General features: G+C 39.8%; 2 protein-coding genes across 2 annotated transcripts; both read left to right on the forward strand.

Annotated features, from left to right (window-relative positions):
• The first annotated feature begins 209 nt into the window (after positions 1–209).
• Positions 210–5741, forward strand: gdpd1 (glycerophosphodiester phosphodiesterase domain containing 1). Its single transcript, XM_079353508.1, has 11 exons — positions 210–426; positions 1008–1157; positions 1396–1438; positions 1622–1757; positions 2692–2737; positions 2935–3056; positions 3455–3544; positions 3741–3874; positions 4719–4778; positions 5029–5080; positions 5570–5741. The coding sequence occupies exons 2-11, from the start codon at positions 1022–1024 to the stop codon at positions 5702–5704; spliced, it is 954 nt and encodes a 317-aa protein (XP_079209634.1). The 5' UTR covers positions 210–426; positions 1008–1021; the 3' UTR covers positions 5705–5741.
• A 2590-nt stretch (positions 5742–8331) lies between these two features.
• On the forward strand, positions 8332–20117 carry ypel2b (yippee-like 2b). The gene is made up of 5 exons (XM_079354656.1): positions 8332–8553; positions 13645–13876; positions 14758–14801; positions 15209–15317; positions 17474–20117. The coding sequence occupies exons 2-5, from the start codon at positions 13760–13762 to the stop codon at positions 17561–17563; spliced, it is 360 nt and encodes a 119-aa protein (XP_079210782.1). The 5' UTR covers positions 8332–8553; positions 13645–13759; the 3' UTR covers positions 17564–20117.
• Positions 20118–26444: the final 6327 nt, after the last annotated feature.

A 26444-nucleotide genomic window follows, 5' to 3' on the forward strand; every position in this document is an offset into this window, starting at 1 on the left:
TTGTATTGTCTTTCAGACTATGTCTGTAATTTTTAATAGCATGTGGTGCATTTTCATACCCATGGTCTTAAAGAGATGCTGTCATTTATTCTGAATTTTTGTTGATTGACTAAAATACACGAAGTAAAAAGAAAAGCAAAGTAAAAAGATATAAAAACTGTCAGTATAAAATTTACCATATTTCGCTTTTATTCTGAAAGTGTGTGCTGGCGGAAGTGGCCATTGTTGTTTATATTCCATGAAGCAAAGGACGGCGCACCGGCTTATGTATTATCAGAGACAGCTGGATCATAGTGGCTGCATCAAAGAGGGCACTGTTAGTTTATTATTTTGTCTTATATTATCAAGTATCTTGACTTTCCTGGACATCTATCAGCTTATGAAGGGTTATTCATCAGGAATACAGAAAACAATTTAATGAGAAAGGTAAGATTTGACCATGTTGGCTCGAGCTCTGCTCCGCTAACATTAGCTTCCTGTAGCTTGTACGCTACAGTCAGTAATCATGCCAAATATGAATTATGGTATTTGTTATAGATTCACTTCTGAGGATGAAATGTATGTAATGTTATAACCATTTCATGTAGATGTACACCTGCAGCTCTACTCTTCCCCAGACACCACAAAGTTCAAACTCAAAAGTACAATTTAAGACATTTTATTCAAGAAAAGAAGTGTTTGAATCACAGTATGAAAAGAGGTAGTCTTCAGCCTAACTTAATAACAATGCTGTAATCCTATGTCTGTCACGGAGCTTTAAAGATAGTTTTAAGTGTGTGCAATTCAAATATGTTTTATACTGTTGTAAAGGCCTGTCTCTGTATAAATCAGCAGTAATAACTGGGTTCCAGCTTTGTATTTGGTGACTCGTTCAGTAATCATTCTTTGCCCTCAAAGTGAAGTTTTTTTTAAATACTTTAATCTGTTTCTCTGTCAAGTCAAAATACAGACAGAGCTTGTGATTCACTGTTGACATAATCCTGAGTGTGTTGTGATTGTTTTTTCAGCTGACTGAGAGGACATGTGTGCTGCTGTGTATGTCCTGTCGACAGTAACGGGCTACATGCTCACTTCAGCCCTGCTTCTGAAATGCCCGACTCTTTTGCATCGGAGGAAGCGAGAGACTTTCCTCAGCAGGCATATATCCCATCGCGGAGGTGACTCCATCACTCGGATGTCTGCACTGTATTATGATTTAATCATTTCATCTCTCCCCGTTGAAGATGCAGGTTTACCGTTGAGTAGCAGTTTGATTCATTTACTCCTTGTTTTTTTTTTTAAAGATGTTATTAGTGGGGTTGTTATGCTTCCATCAGGCCATTGACCACTGTCCTAGCTGCGCACAAATATAGATAAAGAAACCCATTAAACTTTATGTTTACGTTTGTATTGCAGGAGCAGGTGAAAACCTGGAAAACACCATGGCAGCTTTCAAGCAGTGAGTAGAAACCTTTGTCCCTGTAGTCAAAGCGCCATCTTTGGTTTTTTACACATTTTTGTGAAACGTGCACATACTTGTGATTATGATAGATGTGAGGGAGGACACTGGTTGGATGAACAGGAATTGAATTCTCTCATGTATGCTGGTTAAAAAAACCCCCCAATGTGTTGCTTCCTGTAGTGCTGTGGATGTTGGCACTGACATGCTGGAGTTGGATTGCCACCTGACAAAAGATGAAGAGGTTGTCGTTTCCCATGATGCCAACTTGGGGAGGTCTACTGGTATCAACTCCTATATCTGTGACAAGACCTACGCTGTGAGTTATAACTCTGCAATTATTCTTTAATTGGGGGTGAGGGGGAATAACTCTCCGTTAACTTTTAAATTTGCATTTAGGCTCAGGGAGTTGCCCCCTTGCCCTTTGTTTTTTTTGTATGCAATTTTGTAAATTCCAATTTTAATGGTCCAAAAAACTGCATTTTAGTTCACTCATGAAGCATAAAATAATCCCTGTAGTGTGAGAGACCTCTAGTCGCGCTGCGGAGCTGTTTGTTACCATCTGTGTTTGGTAAAAACGTATGCTTCCTCTCCTCGATAAATGCAGAGAAGAAGAAGACAATTTAAAAAATGAGGGAACAATGATTGAATGGAATATTAACAAAAGACCCCAAGGATTTATGTAAGATGTTTTTTAAGGTTTGTTTGTTTATAAGGAAACTGCAATAGACCATCTTAACATGTGAAAACTTAAAGGTCAAAAGGTCCACCAATAATCTTATTTAAAAAAACAAACAAACAGCACTTTGACTTTTTATTTTATTGTCCCCGAGGGGAAATTCCTTTTCACCAGTACAGTTTTAAGGGCAGCGTGCAGACAGAGGGTGAACACAAGTTACATGACGTGTTGATGAGGCAACAACACTGATTGATCATGTGCTTTCATCATATGAGGTCCATACGAAGTCACCAGATGTGTCACATGCATGAGGAACTTTGGCCTGATTTTTAAAAACATTTTTTTATCTGATCCTGCAGAAGTTGAATAAGCCGGTGGATTAGTTGTTGTTCTCTTTCTTCTAAGTGTATAGGCTTCCCTTTAACGTGTGATTAGATTTGATTTTGGCCTTTAACGTCATTCAGGTTGGACTGTCATATCACACTCTCTCACCCCCTCCTTATAGGCTCTGATTGAGGACTGTGATTTTTGTTTAACAAATATGTGCCGTGCGATTTTTTATTTTTTTTCCCAGGAACTTCCTTCATACCTCTGCAGGCTTGGTGTAACTTTCCAGAGAGGTGAGCTTAACATGTACACACTGCTGGTCTCATCATTACTATTTGTTATACAGTAAAACATAGCACTACGTTATGCAGTGAATGTTTTTAGCCACAGATGGAATGATTGACGCACTTGGGCCACCGTCCCCCCTCTGATTATGCTGAGTGTCACCTGAAGGAAGCGGAGTTGGTTTGACTTGTCCTTGTCTATGCAGAGTGTTTCTGTGAGGGCGGAGAGGACAAGCGCATGCCTCTCCTCAGGGACATTTTCGATGCTTTCCCAAATACGCCGGTCAACATTGACATCAAGGTCAACAACGACACACTTATCAAAAAGGTTTGTTTGTGTCTTCTTAAAGTACCAAAGAAACCTCTCTCTCTCTCTCTCTCTCTCTCTCTCTCTCTCTCTCTCTCTCTCTCTCTCTCTCTCTCTCTCTCTCTCTCTCTCTCTCTCTCTCTCTCTCTCTCTCTCTCTCTCTCTCTCTCTCTCTCTCTCTCTCTCTCTCTCTCTCCTTCTCTCCTTTTTGTTTGCAGATTTCCATCCAATTTCAAGTCTGTTTTTCACACTAAATTTTTATATCGTTTAAAAGCATTTACGTTCTAACATCGGCCACACTGGTCACTTCAGTGTTATTGAACTTGATCATTAACACTGAGGTCAGTGGAAGTCTAATCCTAACCTTTTGTTATGATGTTTTATATGAAGTCTCTGTAACGACGCCTCTCTTAATGCAGGTCTCTGAGCTGGTTGTGAAGTACGACAGGGAGCACCTGACTGTGTGGGGCAATGCAAGCAACCAGATAGTAAAGAAGTGTTACAAAGAGGTACATTCACTTGAAATTTTGAATCACAGTACCGGTACACCTTCAATGTGTCGAGTAAGAAAAGCATTTAAAAAAAAAAAAAAAAAAAATCTTGATGCTTTTGTTTTGATAGTAAAACGCTGTATTGTTTCATGGCTTTCCTTGAAAGGCATGTATTTAAGGTTATGACCGTCAATCTTGTTTGTGTGTTTCGTAGAACCCTCGTATCCCCGTGTTGTTCAGCTTACCAAGAGTCCTGCAGCTGTTGGGACTCTTCTACACCGGCCTCCTGCCCTTTGTTCCACTCAAGGAGCAGTTTCTAGAGATCCCCATGCCCTCTATTATTACCAAGTAGGTATACATATCTATATATCAGCGGTCATAAAGGTCCAGTGTGTCAAAAAGAATCAACAGTCTGTGGTTATTTTAATGTATTATTCTAAACAGTAACCTCAACTCATGTCAGCATTCTTAAGTGCGGACACCAGGGATGTTACCACTGACCATCGTTTTACAATATTTTATACTTTATGAGCCAACTCGGCCTGATCAAGACAAACTGGTGTGACTGAAAGCTTTTTGAATTCTTCTAGTTAGGACAAGGCACCTCCAGTTGTTTGTCACACTGTATAAAATACTCAGAACTTGAGCTTCAGTTTTGAATATTTTTTGAAATATGTGCACAGGATTTTTATTTTTTTTTTTTTACTGAAACAAAGTATACTCATTATATGTTTTGGCTTTTTAAAAAAAAATGTGCAGACGTCCTTGGCTCTCTTCCTAAAGTGTATCGCAGATAACATTTGTCATAAATTGGCGGCATACACATAAAGAGTAATTGATTTATTGATTGAGGTTGTTGACTTATTGCAACGTGTCCTTTATCTGGGCATGGTGCTGTGTGAAAGGTGATCTCACCCAGTGATTAAGTCTTTAAAAAGAAACACCCACAGTGTTATACATGCCAGACCATACATGTTTCTCTTTTATACCTCAGTGAAGACCATTATAGAATCTGTGTCATATTTAAAAGTTGCTTCACATTAAATTCCTTTATAGTATCTAAAAATACTGCTGAACATGTCAGTATCATCATTATCAGTTGAATCCGTCTAAAGGCTCTGTACATGGGACCTGCCACCTAACAGTTAGACAAAAACTTGTCTGAAACCTTTTTTTTTTTTTGTTTTTACAGACTTAAGAGTCCTGACAGTTTGACTCGGGGCCAGCGAGTCTTTGCATGGCTCGCAGACACGTAAGTGCCTGATATGTGTAAAATTTAAACTCCCCCTTCCTCTGTATTTCAGTGTCCGAGTGGCTCAATCTGCGGTTGTCTGCGGGTCACTATTTCCATCTTGTAAACCTTAGCCGTACTGTCTTTCATACTGTAATGATCAGATAGACTGGGAGAGATTTCTGATGCATTTTTACAAAACAAAATCCACCAAATATCCAAATTTGATATACTTGCAAGGTCTTAATTTTTGTTTTTTTTGTTTTTGCAGTTTGCTGATGAGGAAAGCTCTGTTTCAGCACCTTACTGCCAGAGGAATCCAGGTAAAGCAGTTGTGGTAGACATCTGTGTATACTGTTTAAACGTGTACACAGATGATTTAATACGAAGTGGATGCAGGTTAATAAAGCTCACTGTGAAGGAGCAGCGAGGGCACACTTTTTTGTTTCTTAAGTTTGCACACTTCCTGTCAGCTCCAGATCTTTAAGCTTGCACCATGAAACTATTTTTTTACAACTCATATTTAATGCGGTGTTGTCATGAACACAGGCACAAGTACAGTCGTTGTATATGTATTTCTTTTACAATACGGCTAATATCGACTATCAATACTGATCCTGTGTGTAAGGTGAGGGTTATTAGCCTTCACGCTCTGGTTAAGAGTAGTTACTGGGAATTGTCCGAGACATAAAATAGAGGAGGGTGGCTTTTAACTCTGCTGTTACGGTATCAAAGTATTTTTGAGCTCTGTCAACTTCCTGTTCTATGTGATTTTTGTGTTTTTAACGGAGCGGGTCCTGCCTCTGGTTCAGGTGTACGTTTGGGTGCTGAACGATGAGGAGGACTTCCAGAGGGCGTTTGACTTGGGAGCCACAGGAGTAATGACGGATTTTCCCACCCGGCTGAAAACCTTCATGGACACCAATGGCATCTCTAAGTCCCAGTGACCCCCTTCAACACACACACACACACACACACACACACACACACACACACACACACACACACACACACACACACACACACACACACACACACACACACACACACACACACACACACACACACACACACACACACACACACACACACACACACACAGTATATTATTATAACATAGTATACTGTGTTATTGATAATACTGTTTCTGTTGTCTGCATGAACTTATGACTGGTAGTGCAAAAATATATCATACAGTACCTTAGTTGAGTTAGTTTTTTGCTTTGCAGGTTCTTGGATCCTCTGACGCTCAGTGTGCAATATTTATCCTCACTCAGCGGCTTCAAAGAACACAACCTTTTTAATAATATTGAAACAACGGGACAAAATGGCCATTGAATTATTGTTTGCGTATCTAAATCTTGAATGTATCTATGATTCAGACTGAAAGCTTATTATTTTTATAAATGGACTTAGTTTATTGATCGCTTCAAGTGAACATCGATGTTCTGTTTATCTGTGTGATGATTTGTTCATGTGCCAGTCAAACACCAGAATGATGCATTTCATTGGTAGTTGTGAATTCACCAGCAGCTTTAAATGCTTTAAGCTTAGATTTTTAAAAACAACAAAACATTTTTCCTCAGACTGTCACTTATCCCATGAAATGATGCACAAGTCAGCCAGAAATGATGCTACAAGGTACAGAAACACAAGTTTTCAATGAATTACTCTCGAGTTAGTTTCCATGTGGTATTTTCAACTCAAATGCCCATTCAGTTTTAATGTTAACTGCTCTTTAAAAAAAAATTGTTTTCATATGTTCTTAAAAGTGGACGTGTTCTTACTGTGTTTTATAATAACATATACTATGGTTCTAAGTGTTTTCCTCTCACCTGTTGCTGAAATGACTGAAACATTTCTTGTCCATCTATCAATTTGAGAGAGCGATTTTGCACATAATATTAAATGAATGGTATTTTTGTCAACTAAACAGCATTGGAATTTAATTGACATAAACCCTATCTAAAGGTGTGAGCTTTAAAGTGTATTACAGAAGTCATGTATGACATGTATTACACAGACATGTTTATTGATTGCTTTTTTTGCGGTCACTTGAATTTGAAATGCATTAAAGGCAGTAGATCTTTTTATGTGGGTGCGACCATCAGGATTATCATAGCACGGACATTCACTAATCCAAACTTGTGACCACACTGAGGGTCATTCATGAATGTAGTATTGGTTGAATGCAATATGTGGTGTTTGATACTAAGTTGTTTAAATGTCTTTAATTTGTGGTTTGGAAAATGTATTTGTGTGGCACTGAATTTTGGGACTGAAATCATATTTCTTTGAGAGAGCATTTGATTATCGACCAAGCATTCAAAATCTTACTGTAATGAATATATTTTGATTTCATATATTTAAAGTGTTTATTTGTTTTACATGCCAAAATGAAGTCGTTGTTAAATGTGTGATGTTATGATTTCCACAGGATGTGGGACTTGGTTTCTCGGAATCAAATGCCTTATCTCATAATGAGTGTGCAATTTGCTTTACTCACAATCATTAAAAAATACTTTTTTAAATCAATAATAATAATTAAATAATTTTTTTGTGTGAATTTTTGTTTACAGAAAGTGCAAAACAGACTCATATTGTTTGTTGAATGCAAGAAATATGTTCCACTTTAAAATAGACATTTATGAACACCTGCAGATCGACAGCAGGTGGCGCTGTTCATTCTGGTGTTAAAAAGTAACGAGAAAGTAAATTCTGCTGAACATGATATTTAAGTAATTTGTATTGTTATATTGTACTGTTATTTTAAAAGTGATGATTTCTGGTATTTTCCTACTATATGTTATCAAATTAAACTACAGAATTTTTACTGTCTATGTTTCGCAGTAATTATTCAGGGTCCATGAAATCCCAATCACCTTATTGGCCACTCACTACTACCTGTGTCCAATAAGCTAAGTGTTGCTATGCCTTATCTCTTTTCTGATTGGCCAGGGACGCTGTCATTTATCCATGAAGACACCGTTCAGTGAGATTTTTGACAAAGATCGTCAACACGGCTCCCTCAAGACAGTTCACTGCTCTAGAGCGTGCGCACGTAACGTCGTTATTACCAGGTTAACACATGACATGCTAATGCTGTATTTTGTGTGCTTTTTGTACACAAAATACAATGTTTTCATTGATATCAACCGCAACAAAATTGATCAGTTCCTCAAATTGACAAAGTTTCGATAGCTTTTAAAAAATAGCCTATCTCGTTAGATTATTTGGATACAGCTTGATATAATGAAAACATGACACAAACGAGTCTTGCAAAAATGAGAATTACACTTGAATTTAAAAAAAATGTAGAATTTATCGATTCATGCGAGCTATTTAACGCAACGAATAGGCATAGTTATTTGAGCGTATCTTGTATGTCTACGGAGGACAAGCTTTAATTGAATTAAAGTACGTCTAATTTAACCTGAAAGAATTAGTTTATGTGTGTGTGGAAAGAAAAATGCCAACATCTGTTCAGTAAAAATAAGTATTTCTAACTTTATGACGGGTGTTCTGCGAACTCGGAAGTCAGTTGGAGTGATACCTCTCACTCCGGCTGCCTCTTTCATCACTCTCTATCTCTGCCTTTTCTAAACTCTGCTGGGCATCGTTTCGCGTCTAAACATTGCGTCTCTGCAAAGCTCGCCAGATCTGGAGACAGAGAGAAGAGGATATTTGTCTGGGAAGGAATGCAAAAGAGGGTGTAGGACTGGCATTGCCAAGAGAGAAACGAGGAGGTGCGACATTTCCTCGGCTACGTGGAAAACTGTTTTTCTTCCCTTCAAAGGTAAAATGATATCTTCTGCGTTATTTTTCTCTACTTTTATTTTCTTCTAAGCACTGTTATAACATATGTAAATGAAGTTTATTCCCGATGCTTTGCCCAAATGTAGCCTTCTGTCAATATTTTTTAAGCGAGGAAACTTTCAAGATATGTTGCAGTAAATAGTATAATCTTAAAGCAAAAAGACAAGTTCACGTTTTTATCATCTGCCATCATCCGCGTTTTAAGTATCTTCATTCCGAGATTCATATTATCTTGGTTTATTGGATGCTGAAGTCCCCTCCACTGTAGAGCTACAGAGCATTGAGTGTTTATTATAGGGACACATGTTGTTTGTGTTGGCTGTCCTGCGCCATCATCACTGTGCACGCGCCTTCTTTTGCGCGATGGTGCGCGTCAGCGTTGATCAATGCGGGTTATCATGTAATAGCCTCATGTGACACCCTTCGATGACGGCAATCACCTGATTCACATCGATATGTCAAAGTCACTGCAGATGTTAAAGCTCTTTAAAGTGTGGGTGGTGTGTATGTAGGCTAAGTGTGTTTGTTTGTGTGTACGTGCATGTGTGTCTGTTTCCAGCATTGCTGATGTCAGGCATCCCCGCCATCTGTGCTCCGTGTGGTGGCTGAAGTTCTGCCCCAGATGAAGTGCGCCACTGCCTGTGACCTGATTCATACCAATAACCACACACAAACACTGTAACCAGTCAGCTTCCACGTTTATTGATCAGTCACTATAGGCGATTATAGTCACTATATTATTCTAGATATGTCAACAGTAAGGTCAGCAGGTAGTTCAAATCTGGCCTGCATTTCCCCCTAGAAACATCGAGGCTTATTAAATGAAGTTTCCATGCGTCTAGTTTAGGGAGTTAGGCACATCTTTTTTCATTTTTTAATGCATTTATCATGAAAAGTGTAACCCAAATTAATTAATTGAACGTGCAGAGAGATATTGATTCAACTTAGTCGATACACATATATGAATATAGTAATCCGAGAGTTGCAGGCCTTAAAAGGTGATCCTCCACAGACACACAAGACTTGTAAACATATCCAAAAGTTGTTTACAAAATGTGATTCCTACAGTATGACAGGTCACTTTGCCCTCTTTATGTTTGTCACCTTTAAACACTCATCAAGCTCATACAGCACAGACATGTAGGAAGGTGTGTTTGAGTATTTATAAGTTACTCTGCCACAATGGCCATGCAAGATAATGTGTTAGTGAACTGCAGACTTAAGTGTCTGAAGCGCCTGGAAACATGCTGCTCTTCTGAGATACAGAGACATGGTAGAAATCTGATGCGAGCAAGACGAAACAGCAACAGTAACCAGACACACACACACACACACACACACACACACACCCGAGATGCAAGAGCATCGTCTCATCGCTGAGATTTGATAGAAGGTGGGGAAGAAAGAAGAGTTTTTCCTCCTCCAGTCAGTGATGTCATGCTGCTGTATGCTGCTGGCCTCGGTGTAACACTGAATGAAGAACAGGATGAGAGTACACAAAGTACAGAAATCGTGTCGGTGCAGCTCGTGGGCAGGAAAGGACATGCAGCTCATCCACGGCTGAAGGGACTTGCTGCTTCTTCCCTCTTTCTTTCTCTGCTAAATTCACTCCCTGCCCCTATTTGACTCCAATCCCCCCCCCCCCCCCCCCCCCCCCCACACACACACACATATATATTCCTCCCTTCTGTCGTTCTCCTGCTCTACATCATTGTCAGAAGCAGCAACAGCAGCGGCAGCATCAGTGCGTTACATAACAAAGGTTTTTTTGTTGGGATACAAGGGCCCTTTTGGTTGTGGAGACTCGTGGCACGTAGTCTTTTGTGATGACACCCAGAAATGGCCAGAAAGGACAGCTCGGTGACCTTAAACAACCCGCCACAGATCTGATGAATAGACTGAGTGACAGCAGGAAAATAAATGTACAAACAGGCTGAAAGGCATATAGACAGTTATGCAGACAGAGCCTCAGTCTGACCTGACAGTTTTGGTAATATTTTCTGCTGTTGTCTGGAACGCTGTGATCAGTTCCTCCAGTCATCTGATCATTTGTTTAATTTCTCCTTTTACCAAAGAGGTTTTATTTAGCACAAAGCTGCCTGGGTTGACTTTTTGTGTCAGCATTAATCAGAGTGTCAGCATCTTCTTTGCACAAACAATGTTGCCTAGACAAATGATGTCCAGCTACCAAGAAGTATGTTGCCCTCTTTTTGGAAACATTAATGTTAAAATTTCAAACAACTCAGACAATTAAGAACATTTACATCTGTACAGCATGACACGCTACTAAAAGCCTCAACCTGCCTCCTTGTATTTTTTGAATACTTTATGACTTTTTTAAAAGGTATTGACATCTATAAACACTATGAGCCCATCACTTGAAAATGACATGCATATAAGGTAACTAGTTATCTGTCTTTAGGGGCTCTGTAAACATACTTATTGAAAGCCAATGCACTCTGAAGCTGAAACCTCACATTTGCTTTTTGTTACTAAGGCTGCAGACTTTTTAAAATCCAATTGTTATATTCTCTGAAAATTCGAAAAATTGGCAATAAATGTTTGTGGCAAGTCCCCAGAATCTTAAAATGTCTTATTTTGTCCAACAAACCCAAAGAGGAACAGGAATACAGGTTTTGTTTTTTCTTCTTGAAAGGATGATCAAAATGTTATATTGCACAAATGCCACATTAAAGCATATTTCCAACCACATGCATACCAAGTGCTTAGTTGCGATTTAAAGCCACTGTTGATCAAGCTTTTATGAGGTGATTCCTCAAAGTCCGACTGTGGATTAAACACAGAGACAACTACACGGATCAGTCTATATGTGACCCATGAGTGTAGCAGGAGCAATTTTTAATCCATCAGGGTGGTTGAGTGTCTGCCCGATAAGGGCACATTCGCACTGGGATGCACTTCTCTACATGTGGGTCATCTGTAATAGCCTCACAAGCTCTTCCTACAGCTGATAGTTCTAGTAAACATTCCTCTCAGCTGTGATGGACACGTTCTCGTCCATTCAAAACATGTAGGTTTTAGTCGCTCAGTCAAGTCGTTTATCCTTAGTGACTCGTAGCACGTGTAGCGATAGTATAAGGGCTTAGAAGGGCAAGCTTTAATTTAATGTAATTACATTCAAGGCTTAAGTTTGAAGCTTACATTTGTAGACAGTATCTTAGAGTACCAAAGATTGTTGAGCTTTGAGAGATTTTCACAATTCACAATCTCTGAAGTGTACAACAAACATGTCTGTTTGGGTTCATACATTTCTAATAGGTTAAATGTAAATAACATGATGGAATATTTGAAAGAAATCTCAGTAGACTGGATGCTTGATGAACTTCTCCCTGGTGATAAGTCCTGAAATGACCAAGAGAATAATAGCCACTTTGGGTAAAACATCACTTTGTGTGTGCGTTTGTCAGGGGTCAACTCTGACAACTGTACTGAGCGTTTCTTTGTGCCCTAATCCCACGCTGCTGGCACATAGTCAAAGGAGAATAAACAAGGGCATGTCTCACTGTCTAATTTATTTCTATCCCTGGTCCTCCCCATCAGTGTTGTAGCCACTATCAGCGTCCTTCAAACACTATAAACAATGGTCTGGCACCGCTATAAAATAAGGGGCCTCTTCTTCTCCCTTCTGTTTGTCCTTAAGTCAGAGACGCCTCCTGCTCCTGCTCCTGCTCTCATTCACCATTTTATTAGTTTTTCCAGATGGTGAAGTACAGGCAGACAGGAAGAGCAGGAGACACAATAGAACCGCATTTTGTGAAGGTGACAAAACAAAAGCAATAAAATCCAAAGTATTTGAGTCTTAGTCACATTTGTAATCCTGCTATTTTCTTTCACATATAAAGGTTATGTTTTTAAGTTTGGAAGAGAAAAAAAAAAAAGAAGAAAAAAAAACTTCAGTGTAACGCACTTTGAGGAAGTGCGCTCAGACCCTGAACCATTTAGTCTCTCATGTACAGTAACAACAGACTCCTGCCCTCCTGGCCCTGAGAGTCTTGGACAGGTTCCCAGGCCAGCTCAGTAATCTGCTCAGTCACCAGTGCACACCAGCAAAGTATTTTAAGGGCCTGGTCTGTTCAGATATCATGGAGCGAACAGAGCATGATCCTCACAATTGTGCTAGGCTAAGCAGATTATCTCTGCAGCCTCAAAGACTTAAACACAGACTCAGAGCTAGTGGAGCTGCCTGTGTGTCCTGCATTGAACTAAAGTCAGTGCGGAACGGTTTGACCACAGGCTAATGGAGACAGCCACAACTAATGATTGTTTTCATTATCAAATTCTGCCACCACATGTCCTCTCTCTACATGTAGTCAATATACTATATGCTCAAAGATATGTAGTTACAATCGTATAAAACAAAGGTCAAACACCAAAAAGTCATATTAAGGAAGTACAAATCAAGTCTTTTTTCTAATTAGGCTCTAAAACCACGCTAGCAGCCTGCTTGGAGGCTGAGCTAAATACTATTTTTGCTAGCAAGCACACAAATAAAATGCTAGCATGTTTAGATCAACATTTTTGTTTAGCATTTGCTAATTTGCAATAAAGACACAATTTAGCTGAAGCTAATGCATGCTGCATGAGTTAACAATGAGTCTAAAGTAAATGAATTGCCAAGGGGGTAGAATTAGTGGTTATTGTTGGGGGGGATCAATGCAAATCAAAAGTTTAGAGTTTTAAGGTATAATCCCCTATTAATGTTTTTATTTCGCCAGCAAGGAGTTAGTTGTGGCCTTTGGGAAAAAGTTGTTGAAGGTCTTTACGTGCACCGACTGAATCTCACCTCATTGAGTGTGTTTTCATAAATATGTTCCGCTTAAATCTAAAACATATTGAGCCTGGAACAAATGCTTGTAAATAAAGTGTGATACCTCATCACATTTTAGCTTTGGCGTTTTAAGAGTCTCACAGGCGCAAGCAGGTTGCAGAGCACGCTGTAATCCCATCAGCAATAATACACCTGTGGCTCATTTTCCAGCGGCAGATTGAGGAAGCAGCTGTTACTCAGGCATGTAACCTCGAGCTGCTCGTCTCTCCTCCCTGTGCTCAGGTGTTCGCCTCCCAACCCACCGCCCACCACGGCCCTCACCTGTGTGTTGCGGTGCTTCCCCTGTGAGCCGACCTGGGCTGGCAGTCCCTTCTTGCACCGCCCGCCAACACCGCCCATGGTCAGAATGACGCGCTCCAAGACCTTTCAGGCATACCTGCCGAGCTGCCACCGAACCTACAGCTGTATCCACTGCCGAGCTCACCTGGCAAACCACGATGAGCTCATCTCCAAGGTAACCCAGCAGCAACAGATGCACTTAGTTACAGTGACCTAACTCATCTTACCATCAGTGATTGCCCCTGAAAACCATTAGCGGGGTGCTTCCTTTCAGACAGCTAATTATTACAGGCTGAAAAAGAAAGCTGCACAAGATTTTGACAAGAAACATTGCTTTTGAAAAAAAAAAAAAAATTATTAAAAAAAAAAGCAACCAGGCTTACTGTTTCGGTTATTAAAGTTATGAAACAATAAATGCAATAGAATTTCAGATATTTGACAGTAATTCAATGGATCATCTTCAAGGTTTAAAAACCTGGAGGTTGGATAAGGAATTACATAAACTGCAGGAAACACTTGTATGTTTGTGATAGTCACCACCAGACACAGGCATGTGAATGGATTATGTTATAAGCTGGTTTGTGAATTGGATTATGAATGCACTATCACTTTTTCCACTTAGGGTAAGGGTAATATATAAATACTGCTCACCTGCGCACAGAAACCTTCAGGCGGTTGTAACAGTACATGGATGAATGTAATGTGTATCGTCAGTAACAACTTTATAGTTGTGAAAATAAAGGCATACATTGCTCACTTTAAAGCTACCTCTGCATTTGTCTGCATTATTTTTATTAATGGCATAATAGGCTTTAACATGGGAGACAAAACCTTGTTGAAGTAGATATTGAAATCGATAGATATTAAAAATCCTTTTAAAAATAGTAACCTCCATTAAAGCATAGGCTTGTCTCAAACCAACATCTATGTGAATGTGTTTAAGGAAGCGGTGACTGAAGCTTTATGGCAAAATAAAAGCGTGCCTGTATTATTTTATAGAACCGTTGTACTGATTAAAAGTGCTTTGTTTCAGCATTTTCATATTTATCTCTGCAGTCGTTCCAGGGCAGCCAAGGCAGAGCCTACCTGTTCAACTCAGTGTGAGTATCCCTCTCAGAAATGCATTTCAACACACCTGGCTTTGCATTTGTTGTAACGTGTTAAGACAAAATGTGCTGCATGCAGCTGTTAGATAAGACAAAAGTGAGTTAACACTCTCAGGTTAATAGTGTATATTGTTTTTGAGGCCCTGCTGTGGCCTTTACCTTAGAGCGCTATCATCATCAGCTGAATTGAGTGTGAAAATGTGGCTGTTCCAATCCATGCTCCCCTTTGTACGAGTGGGTGTGAGGTAGTGACTCACTCTGAGCACATCATACAGTACTAGCAACTTACTGGTAAGCTACTTGCTCAGAATAGTATTTCACAACATTGTCCTCTCTTTCTCTACTTGTGCCTCCCTTCTTTTCCAACTTTCCTCCCCACAAACCCACTTTCCCTCTCTCAGGGTGAACGTCGGGTGTGGCCCTGCAGAGGAGAGAGTTCTGCTTACAGGCTTGCATGCTGTAGCAGATATTTACTGCGAGAACTGCAAGACAACCCTAGGCTGGAAATATGTAAGTATCCACAGCTCATTTGATGCAGAGTGTTACACTCCCTAAGTTCAAGGTTAGAAGAAGATAAACTGGTAGGTTGTTATTATAGCAACCCCTAACTTTATTTCCACCCTAATTATAGTTCTCCTCCTCATCTCTCAGGGTCAATGCAGTGGTGCAGCAGTGGGATGTATTAATTATGGGGGGGGGGGGTTTCCAAACAGATGGGGATAGGGAGCAGAGGTCTATCATGCTATGTTGTGTGTGTGATGAGTTGTTAATGTGTTGTGGAAGGGGGAAAACATCTAGATGGTTTTTTTTACACAACATTAGAGCAATATATACAGCCAAGCTGTGATATAGCACGTCAAAACACACATGGTGGTATTGTCAGGGTAAAGTGAACAGCATGATAGATAGATAGATAGATAGATAGATAGATAGATAGATAGATAGATAGATAGATAGATAGATAGATAGATAGATAGATAGATAGATAGATAGATAGATAGATAGATAGATAGATAGATAGATAGATAGATAGATAGATAGATAGATAGATAGATAGATAGATAGATAGATAGATAGATAGATAGATAGATAGATAGATAGATAGATAGATAGATAGATAGATAGATAGATAGATACATGTAAACACATACACACACACACACATATATATATATATATATATATATATACAGTATCCTTGTTGTTTGACTCCTGAGAAGGCGCCATTGACACACACTCTTTGCCTCACCTCTAACCGTAAAATTAACTCGACCCTTTAACCTTCTTGGCTAAAAATAACAGTTTTCCTTATGACGCCTGGTGAACACCTGGTGAACCAGCTTTAAATGTAGATACTTTTCTGGGTAGTTTCTATTCCTGTCAGTACCCCAAAGAGGTCACATGCAGGCTCAAGCTCACAGACACCAGATATGGCTTAAATGGAGGGCTGCCATTAATATCAGCGGCAGCAGTATTGATTTCCTGCAGCCAGCAAAGTTCTATTGAGGTTTGACCTACTGCACTTCTAAACTGAGAAATCTGATAACATTTCCCTTTCGGCTCCAAACCAAAAAAACCCAACAAAAAACAAGGTCAATCTACAGTTGAAGAACACGTGTGTCAGTCTTATTACGTACTGTGACACTGTTTTCCAGACCCTTTATGTGTGTGGATGGTTTGGAGCAAGTACTAAGGACCGGTAATGGACGACAACAGAGGGCAGAAGATTCTTTTTTTTCTCATTTCTTCATCGTTGGGTTCTCCTTTAAATAAAAATACGTCTTCAAAGATTTTACGGCTGAGACCTTACTCAGCTCAGAAGCTAGGATGAAGTGCTTGCTGCTCTCATTCTTAGTTACTGAGGCCAGACAAATCCAAATTTGGAAATATGGGCTGTGTAACTGGAACAAATTTAGATTTGATTAGCAAGCAGAAGCTTCTGCAGTGTAACATGGCCACACAAAGAGAGGCGTCTGTTGACTTAAAATGTTCCCGTTTTAATACTTGAAACATCTGAAGTGAAATATTACATAAAAGCATCAATACAGAGTCTTTGAGAGGAGTTTACAGCCATGCTAATAGCTCTTTATGGCAATACTTGAGTTTCATCTGAGCTGAATGCGAACATGTTACAGTGCTCACAAAGACAATAGTGATGCATAGATGGATTAGTGTATTGAACAACACTAAATGGAGCAAGTGATTTCCTGTGTCGCTCAGAAGGATTCATTAAAAGTCCCATTTTTAGTTTCGAGAAGAATTTGGATAGAATTTAAACACCTTACAAATACATGAGAGCAGACCTTTCTGTTTTGGCTCTTTAGGTTACGACATGTGGCCTTTAGTTGTTTGCAGTTTATTTGGTGGTTTGAGACACATTTCTGTTAGCATTAGGTATGATGATCCAGTCCAGTCAGAGTTTTAAATCTGTCCTCTGCAGTAGTCAGTGACCAACAGTTATATAACCATTTTCTAAAGAGCCAGTAGCAAAGACTGAGTCAAAGGGTTTATCATACAGCCACAAAGCTGGATTGTTTGCTTCTTGTGTCTTTTTTCAAATTATCCTACTATTTGTTAGTAATACACAAATTTTATTCTGCTCTTTCCATCTTTCATATGAATCAAACTCTGTCTCTGTCTCCCCTGTTCTCTGCCACCTTCTCCAGGAACACGCCTTTGAGAGCAGTCAGAAGTACAAAGAAGGCAAGTTCATCATCGAGCTGGCCCACATGATCAAGGACAACGGCTGGGACTGAGCAGGAGCAGTTGGGACACAACCACAGCAAAGGGGAGAGGGGAAGGGGGGGGCTCGATTACTGGATGGACCGACAAATGGATGGGAGGGAGGAAAGATGGGGGTCATGTGTGGTGAGTGAGTGTCTGACTTTTGGTTTGGCTAATTTACCATTAACCTCTGTAACTCTCCGCCCATCACTTCCTACCATGCCAACATCCCCCCCCACCCACCCACTCACACAAACACACAGACATCAAGGTCCCAGACATCCCAGCTTGACAGAGGCAGGCTTGTATGCAGCTAGCAGGACTAGGTGACTGGCCAGCAAGATATGATGTATCATGTTTTTTTGTTAGTTTGGTTTTCTTACTGATACATTATTTGTTTTAATAATGTGGCAACACTCCTTTTATTGCTGCTAGGAAGTCCTTCAGAAGAAATGTAGCCAGAAAGAGGCCAGTGAGGCTGGTCCAACAGGGTTCACTGGCTTTTGTTAAAGAGCTGCAGGGCATTCACTCTGTCACCAGCCTGAATGAGATGACCTAAGATGATTATAGCAAATCCAGCTGATCGGGGCCATGCCAGCTGGGCCAGAGATGAGGTCTGGCACTGAGCCTTGGAACTGAGGCTCGAGCACATGGACGTTGGGTTGTGGCAGGAAAGGAGGTGGGGGTGGGGGTGGGGGGGATGCAGGGATGCCGCCCACCAGGCCGTTCACTCAACATTGCAGGGGGAGGAAGATTCTGATCCAGTTATGCAGTGGCTTTGATGGCTTTTGGCTGGGATCCATTCGGTGACTTGCCAGCAATGCAGCTCAGGACGGGTAGGGTGGGCCGAGAGTGACAGAGATATAGGCAGGCAGCCGCCAGCGAAATCCGTCCTTTGTATGTCTGGTTCAGAGACCACATCGTTGCATTCACCGTTGTTGTTTTTTGGCTGGTTAGAATTACACAACATAAGCGCGTCTCAGGTGAACCGCTTTGGCTGGGATTGCCAAAAGAGCATTGTTAGCATCTTTTAGCCCATGTAAGTGAAAGAGCTCGGCAGGTACAGCAGGGCAGCTAATTAGTCAGACACAAAAGTTAGCTTTCAGAGAGGGACAAAAAATGGCCAATGCATGACTGGTTTCATGGGCCCATGGAAAATACAAATAGTAAAATGGTTTAAAACACACCAAAATTAAGAAATTGACTTGATACAACTGGAGAGATGTGTCACCTACATGCAAATTTAAAAGGCCAAAAATAAAACTAAAGCTCACTCTGTGTCTCTCTTGCAGTCTGGGATGACTGCTGATTAACTACTGTTACACTGGCCTTCACTGACTGGCTGTTAAAATCACCATAACAAGCAACAATAGGAAACATTGTGCTTGATAGATAGATAGGCCCTCTTTTGTTCCTTAATTCACCAACATAGTCTCTCCTTTAGTTTTGTCCAGTTTTAAAATCGTGTCTCTTTTGATTTTTGCCAGCCAGAGTTCGATAACGTATAAGTATTCCTTGTGCATCATGGGCCTTAAAGTTTCAAAACCTGGATAATGTTTAAGGATATGATAGTTTTGCTCAGGAACATTCATACAAACTTTTATTTGCTAAGGCCAGGATCATACCGTATGCGCTGGATGTGTCAATCTTTGATGGAAATGCATTCTTTTCAATAGAGAGACTCTGTCACAGCTGCCTCCATCCTGTGGTAATGCAATATTAATGCATGCACAAAGTAAAAACAGGTGTTCTGACCGGTTTTTGTGCTCAGTCTTCATCACTTTTTTTTTGTGAAAGGAACATTTTGTTTGTATTAGAGGTGCAATGAAATCTTGTGCTGTAACACGACATCTAATCTCGGTCCATTTGAACTGTGAGATCTTTCTGTGACGACACCAATAGCAAAACTGACGAGTTACTGGTTTAGAAAAGCAAAATGAGTTGCCCTCGTTCTGTCTCATATGGTTCCCCATTGTTACAAACTTTGCTTGAGAAGTTGCCCGGTATTCGACAAGTCCTCTTCAGTTACAACCAAACTTTAACAAATGACTTTCTTCAGTAACACTTAGCAGCTGACTGCTCAGTCACAGGCTGCCACTTTAAACCCAGCACAACCAAAGAACCCTACCATCGACAATAAATTGACCAAACAAAACATTTAATTTTGCTTGGGCAAAGTGTTGCTACACATGGGGGTGTACTGTGTATAGTTGAAAGCCAAGGTTGTGGATAGCCTTTCTCTGTGATATAAATATATATAATGCATTATGATTTTGTAAACAAAAGATCTTAATATATAAATATATTCTATTGACTGTATTCACCACGAGGAGTACCATTCATGTCAACCTCTGTGTTACAGACTGTAAATAGTGTTAATGTATTGTGTTTTATCTATGATCCATATGATGATGAATGAATATGATTTAGGTCATGTCATGCTTTCTCTCTTGTACCCCACATTGGCTGTACGATACTACTTTTTTACTGAAAATGTTTAAATTTCAATGTCTTTTGTAAAGGAGGATGCTGATGTTGACTGTATATCATTGGATCTTCATCTAATAAAATGCACCTTGATATCTTTATGGACTATAGGGTTTGTTTCTTCTTCAGCAACCTTAGATCTTTAGTAGAGGAACAAATCCCCTAAAAGGGCTTTAGTTTTTGAGATACCCTTACCCGAGGTAGAACAAAGCACAACCGTATCTTTTCATAACGTGAACATGTCTCGTTTATGAAACGGATGGTTGCATAAAACATATTTTACAAAACAATTACTGTTTTTTGGATGTCTTAGCAAAAAATGAAAAGAGTGAAAATGAGAGCTTCTCTGAAAGGGACAGCTGCAGCCTTATCACATGTATCTCTGGAAATCAAAATCAGAACGTCACCGAATGTGGATAAGATGTTCAGAGATAGTTATTAACTACAATTGAGCAAGTTTTTATCAACACCATTTTCTATTTTTGAAATGTAGACACTGACACATGTAGTTTAGGCGGAAATTGAAAATTGAAACAATTCAAAAGCTATGTATATCAAAGTCTGTCATTTTTTAAAGATACCTATCGTTAAAATATGTCATTTTATCTACTTAAGAGTGTTATCTTAACATTAAAAAAGGTTATTTGACTCTTCACCTGACCCTCTGCGTTCACCAGCCCCTAACAGGAAACTAGTGCAGCCAGGATTTGCACTAACATTATTAGTATATCAATGTTTATGGTATAAAACAACAGCAATACCCTGGTACAAATGAAGTAAGGATGGTGCTCATGTTGTTAAATTTAATGACATGTTTGATAGTGTGTGAGCGTAGGAGGGTTATGTGAGGGAGGACTTAGAGTCTCACCTGTTAGTCATACATTAATCAGGCTTCTCGTCACGCTTATGTTGCTCCCCTAGCACTCAGTTCTTCCTCCTCCTCCTCCTCCTCCTCTCATAAGTCCCACTACTGTTTGATCTCATATCTTACTTTTCTTTCCTCCCTTTCATTTCAGTAATCATCGCTCATCCCTATCTCCTTCTATGTTGCCTGTCCTCCTCTGCCTCTCCCTGTAGTGTTGTTTTCAGCGATCCTCCTGGGCTGATTTCTCTCTCTGTCCGACTTGGCTGGCTCACTCCAAATCTCACTGCAGCAGATGGTGTCATGTTTGCATTGGGCAAGGTCTCCTAGCAACCCCTTCTCCCTTATTCCCGACTACTCTTTCTCTCTGGTTCCTAAAATCAGAGCAGCAGAGGCGTTGGTGTCATGCACTGTCTGGGTCCGCCATGCCCACCCCTCCTGTGTCTCTGTGATTGACCTGACCGCCTCTCTGTGCTGTTGTTTATGTTTGCATCTGTGCCTCTGACTCTCTCTGGGACGCAGAAGTAGGGCAGGGGCTGGCTGGATTACTATACATGTGTTATGATTAAATTTGATGTGAAAATGGACAGAGTAGGACAACCAATTTGACTCCTAAATCTATGTGACCTAGATTTTTACAGATGTTCACATAACGTATGTTTGGTGGAAGCCATCACCAATGTTATTTAGGATTGTACCAACATTCGTAGTGTTTCTAGATAAAACTTGCAAGTGTTTTATATATATATAAATCATCTCGGGATTTAGTATTACAAATGATATCACCACCCTGTTAGCCATTCTGTAAAAGATACAGCAGGTGTGCATGTAGAAACATTTGACCCTGTAAATACAGCCAACCAGGATACAACATATACCCACAGAAAAAAAACACATATACTGCTCTTTAGAAACACAGGAGGGCAAACAAGGAGTTATATCCAAAAATGACATTTGCTCTTGTGCTTTCATGCCACCTCAAGCCTGCGGACACACTCACACATGGTTTCAGCATAGGCAACAGCTATATAATTCTACGACACAGTTCTTTGTTTTTCTTTTTCTCAGGTTTTTTTCTTAATTGCAAGGGCACAGTGGCTTCCAAAGCAGCTTAAAGCAAATAATCTAGTCACATTTTATACATAAATACAGTTTATACAGCAAGAAAACAAAATCCATTCTTAATTTGTTTTTATTGAGCAAATACCTCGATGTGTTAATTAAAAGTAATGTATATAAGTAATTACAGTTGTCCAGTCTGCTTTTTCATATAGCTTAGAGGCCCAAAATTACCAAGTATGGTTCATATGAAGCTGAGGCAGCAGCAAGTTAGCTTCACGTAGCATAAAGAGTCAGTCTGACTCAGTCCAGAGGTAACAGAAACATTTGACGACCACAAGCCTTCAAAGCTCACTTATAACATATTACAACTAATCATTTGTCAAAAAATATTTTCAGGGAGGTAGATGCCACAGAGTTTTTGGCCTGGCCTCAATGTTGACAAGATAACAGAAAAATTGTAGACTTAAGTTTGTGTTCAGAATAAACAAAAGAGATTTAAATGTTTTATTAATTTGCTTCAAATGTCCTGGCAGGTGATTTTCGTTATATTTGGACCAAGCTATTAGGCTACTATTTTTCTATTTCCAGTCTTAATGCTAAACTAAATTAAGCTAACAAGTCATTCAGGCCTGAACAACGTGCTAAAATTCAAATTCCTCGCCTATAAATGTATTCTTTTGAACTGTTCTTGCCTTCATTGTTTGAGCAGCTTTTGGTCCTCATGAATACAGATGTTCAGCAGCACACTCACACAGAAGCCTCTGGAGTCTCTAATGGCTCACACAGCTATCATCCACACACAAACGCGTACACAAACCACCAGCGCGACATCCTAGTATTGCTGTTGAAAAGAAAAACACAAAACAAATGGCAGCCAAATGCCATGTAATGATGCTGCTGTTTCTGATTAATTGTTTTAATTTACTTTTCCAGCTGCATTACAGACACAACACAAAACATTCCATCTCTCTCTCTTGACTTGTGAAGCAAAAAACAACAATCCTCTAATTCTAATTGCTGAATATTGTTTTTGTTTGTTTTGACAATTGTCCCACTTCTAAAAGCTTCTGCTTTGATTCCTAAGTGGCAACAGATATTGATAATCGTTAGGCAGTCATGGAGCGTCCTGGTTGGTTGTCTGCCTCAGGATCTGAAAGCCGTCTTTGTGGCTCCTTCTTGTTTTTGAGGGAAACCATAAGCCTGGGAGGGGGAGCAAAGTGTTTGTTTGTTTACTTGGGTAGATGTGCCTTTAGTCGTCAGTAGAGAGGGAAAGGCCTTTTTCTTCTTCCTGTGACCTCATCTGCATCAGGCACTCAAGTGCAGGCTGAGGCCCACCTCGCTGGACAACAATGTGCAGGGCAAGCACAAAAAAAAAATAGATCTAAGGGCTTTAGTGAGAGCAACCCAAGTAATTATATTTTGACTGGCACTGCTTTTCACATAAATGTTTCCATTAACAGAAGGTGCTTTCAGATGCTAGTACAATACAGATGCCCTTTCAGGTATCCATTACAGCCTGAATACCTCCTGATTTCATCACAATTATTTTTATAGCCAGGCTTAGAAAATAGGTCACGGTGTCTTACTCCATCAGGTTTTTAAGGGGGATTCATATCATCATTATCAAATTAAGAGCTCTCCTCTATCCAATAATGTATGTTGTCGATATCAGCCCCTGTATGACTTTTAGCCTATATTACCAGCACTTTGGTACAGTGAGTAAAGATGTACGTGGGCTTGTTTTGCATAAAGTAAAGCTTAAATAGGCTATATCAATGTGGATGCGTTTCTGTGAAGGCCCTGCTTTGAAAATGTGAAAGTTGGATCAAAAGAAATCAAAGGAATGTAAAGTTCTAAGAATAACACTGATGTCTTTATGCATGGGTTTAAATCATAACATTTAGTTTATTAACATTTTGAGCTATGAATCTTGAAAATAATTCTTATAAAAAATAAAATGGTACTGCAAGCTGTCAGATAAAAACAGAGTATTTAAAGGTACACTATTAGTGACATTAGAGTATAAAGAAGCGGACAAAAAAAATGCAAGAGTGCATGTCCCACAATTTGTACAGTTTTTGATGACATTTTGATTCACAGACTCCAGCACATCCCTCCGTCATCTCTTTTAATTATTTTGGACAAATAATAACAAAATAAGTATTTTTTTACATTTATTTTCATGCTTTTTCTAAACATACATTTGGTTTTGAACGTAACAAACGTTTTTGCATTGACCAGGTGAGGGCTGGAATTTCTCTTATTATCCTCTTTAAGTGTAAATGTAGTGTGTGCACATGGAAAACTTGTTGAAAATTGTTACGACCAGCTTGTTTAAGCAATAACAGATAGTGAAGATCCATACTGTCAACTTGCTTTTAAGGTATATTTTATTTCATATGACACCAAACATCATGGCGGAAGGCTGTTAGTTTTGGTGGTCCAGCGGGAGTGAGACTGAGCTTATGTGCTCTTCCACTCAGGTGAAGCTCATCCGCAATCAACAGTTAGGTGAGCTGGTCTCCCAACAACCAGCAGGTGTCACACCACCAACCACTAATGAAGCCAAAACACTGAAAGACAAAACAAGCAAAAACACCAAGGCTAGGGCAGTCACACCTCCCCCCATAAAAAAAACGGAGACCCTTTTGGGTTGATGTAAGCATCGCGTTACCCCTACCCTTGACAGATATTGAAGTTGTAGGGCTATAAAAATAACAACCAGCGCATCAACCTTTGATTGCTCTTCTGAATCCTGGACAGTAAGGTCAGAGAGTTATGGTTAGTAAATACTGTAACTGGTGCAGTCCCTGAACTGAACTGTGGAGCCCAAATAAGAGCCAATGGCTCCTCGATGATTGCAATTGCATCTGCCAGAAACCTTTTAGAAGGTCTAGCACTGCCTACCTCCTCCACACAATCATCAATACGAGGCAATGAATAACAATGTGGTTTAAAAACAGCATTTCCCTTCCTGAAGTCCGTACAAAATCTATTAGAACCATCATACTTAGGAATGAGCGACTGTGACACCCAATGGGAAGATGCTGGCTGCGCGATACCATTTTCACCCTTAAACTCAACCTCCTTTTCCAAAGGTTTACTCTTCTCTGCAGGAACACGATAAAAATGCTGCTGAATAGGTTAGCATCACCAACATCAATGTCATGCCTCAAGGGGGGGGGTCATCTTTGCACACTCTTGCCCCTGCCAAATCATTACCCAATAAAACATCCACACCCTCCGTTGGCAATGAGCTCTGCACCGCCATGACCACCTCACCCTTTACTAGATCTGAAAACAGGGTAAGACAATGCAATGGCACAAACAGCAGAACCAAACTAGTTCCAAGAACTGGAGTTGTCTCACAAGTGTCTGTAGCAGAAGAAAACGGTCACATGCATTCCAAAATGAAGCTCTGGGATGCCCCCGAATCCCACAAAACAGACTTCATTTCACCAGCATTCAGAGACACAAACCTCTTTGATATGAAAGAAGGTGTTTCTGAAACCCTTTGAGTCTGCGCTGTTGAAATTAGAGCCATCAAACCAACAAATTTCACATAGGCACTTGTGTAAGTCTCCTGACTTACACAAATGGCACACTTTCCCTGGATCAAATTTACCAACCCATCTTGAATTGGAAATGCAAAATATGATCGTGCCTCTCTGTACAATCTTTAAAAAAAGTTTCCTAAATACTATCAAGTCAAATTGTAAGAAAGAAAAGACCCACACATCTTTGGTCACTGTAACTGTAGAGAATGGACTAAATACAATGAATCGGAACGAGACTGATGCATGCAAGTACCGATAATGTCCTTCAAGAGATTTAATGAGAATGATTACTTTTCTTTTAGTTTTTTTTTGTTGTTGCAGTTTTTGTAGTTATGGCTGTATTTTCTTTTGTCATGACTGAGGGGTCGGCTGATCAAATCAGCTGAGATTTTCAAAGTCATCGTTAGTCTGATAACAGCATAGCAACATGCCATCTGTTTTAAATATAGAGACATAAATAAACTGATCTTTATCAGTTCAATGTTGGCACGTTTGATGAGCAGAGAGGACTTTGAAGTTTGCTCTAAGGTTATATTTTAAAAGCAGAAAGCTTTTAAATAGCATGAAAAAAAATCTAATGAATCCTTGCAGACACTTTGTGCCCATTACAAACTTGGGAAACTGCCTTTGATGAACTGAGACAAATTAGAATAATAATAATAAACAAATGTATTAATAAACCTGAATTTTAAAAGTGACATCTGTATCATGTTAGATATCTGTGTAAGATGACGCTCATGAGGATCATAATTCAGCTTATTGTGGGTGTATTTCTTTCCACACTTGGAATCAGGCTGTATCTGAACCTGCTGATTTATAGTATCATATATATCCCGTGTGTATCTAAGAGCAGAGGGGAGACAAACACAGACACACTGCTGCTGCGTCTGCCAGGAGACCTGCTGTAAAGCGCCCAGCTCAGGACTGCAGAGACTATAAATAGCT

The sequence above is a fragment of the Symphodus melops genome (genome assembly GCF_947650265.1).
Source record: "Symphodus melops genome assembly, chromosome: 10".
Lineage (NCBI taxonomy): Eukaryota > Metazoa > Chordata > Actinopteri > Labriformes > Labridae > Symphodus > Symphodus melops.